Source organism: Octodon degus, unplaced genomic scaffold, assembly GCF_000260255.1.
Source record: "Octodon degus isolate 3935 unplaced genomic scaffold, OctDeg1.0 scaffold00001, whole genome shotgun sequence".
NCBI lineage: Eukaryota > Metazoa > Chordata > Mammalia > Rodentia > Octodontidae > Octodon > Octodon degus.
Window position 1 is genome coordinate 7,663,963 of NW_004524577.1, and position 1,109 is coordinate 7,665,071.

Below are 1,109 nucleotides of genomic sequence, written 5' to 3' on the forward strand. Positions count from 1 at the left end.
GCGGTGCTTCAAGCCCCACAACTCAAGCCAGCCAAACCTGCCCTGAAGGCATTCAGAGAAAAAAAAAAATCCTTAAAGCCCTGGGCAAGTAAGAAACAAAAGGGAGGTCCTATCTAACCCTTCTACCCACTTCCTACCAGGAATGATGAATACAAAACAAGACCACCTCAGGCCCACCCCTGCCCAGGGTGCCTCCAGATACACACATGAGACCCCCTTAAATAGTTGTTTATTGGCAGTGGGCTGGAAGGAGTGCTGGAGTTAGCGTACACAGACAACACCACACACCAAAGTCACGAGGGAGGCAAGAGTGATGAGAAAGCTTGGAGCCCCGGGTAAGGCTCCCTTTTCAAGAGTGTTGGTGGTGCAGGGGCCTGGAGTTTTGGGGGGCCGCCTCAGAATGCCTCAGCTTAGTAAGCATGGTTAGAGACGAAGAGGGACTCGCTGGCTGCAGCCCCAGCCTGGCCACTTGGAGTGTACTTTCCTTGACAGGCGAGGCTGTTGGCCTAAGAAGAAGAGTCAGAGTGAGGTCTCTGTTCAGAATCGTCTCTTGCCCATTCCCTGCCCACATTTTGCCTGGCCTTACCAGGGCTCGCTTGATATATTCCTCCTGGGCGGCCTTCAGGTTCTCCTTCTTCCCGCCCCAGGCCTTCAGTGCAGAAGCCTGCAGGGCTCGACCATAAGAGAAGGTCAGGGCCCATGGCTTCAGGAGGGGACACTTGTTGATGGCATTGAGATTGATGGATGCCTCCTCCTCACTCTGTCCTCCAGACAGGAAAGTAATCCCTGCAGAATGGGATAAGACAAGGGAGTCAGAGACCCAGGGGCTTGGGAGAAGCCTTAGAAGTTGTGTTTGAAAGTAGACCAGTAGTACCCAGGAATATGGGAAACCTTCTACCTCCCCGAGGCCAAGGTAAGGGACCAGGCCTCACCAGTGACAGCGGGGGGCACTGTGCGGCGCAGGGCTGTGACAGTTGCCATGGCAATCTCCTCATGGGAATACTTCTGGGTGCAGGCATGGCCTGGGGTGACCATGTTGGGCTTCAGCAAGGTGCCTTCCAGATAGATGTGGTGGTCACTCAGAGCCTTGTAGACGGCAGCAAGCACCT

General features: G+C 54.6%; 1 protein-coding gene across 1 annotated transcript in view; it reads right to left on the reverse strand.

Annotated features, from left to right (window-relative positions):
- Window positions 1-212: 212 nt before the first annotated feature.
- Window positions 213-1,109, reverse strand: part of Aldoa (aldolase, fructose-bisphosphate A) — a 4,523-nt gene continuing 3,626 nt past the window's right edge. Inside the window, exons 6-8 of the mRNA XM_023709671.1 lie at window positions 933-1,107; window positions 587-786; window positions 213-506 (exon numbers count right to left, since the gene is read on the reverse strand). Coding sequence (XP_023565439.1) covers window positions 411-506; window positions 587-786; window positions 933-1,107 — 471 coding nt within the window. The 3' untranslated portion in view covers window positions 213-410. The remainder of the gene's footprint in view (window positions 507-586; window positions 787-932; window positions 1,108-1,109) is intronic.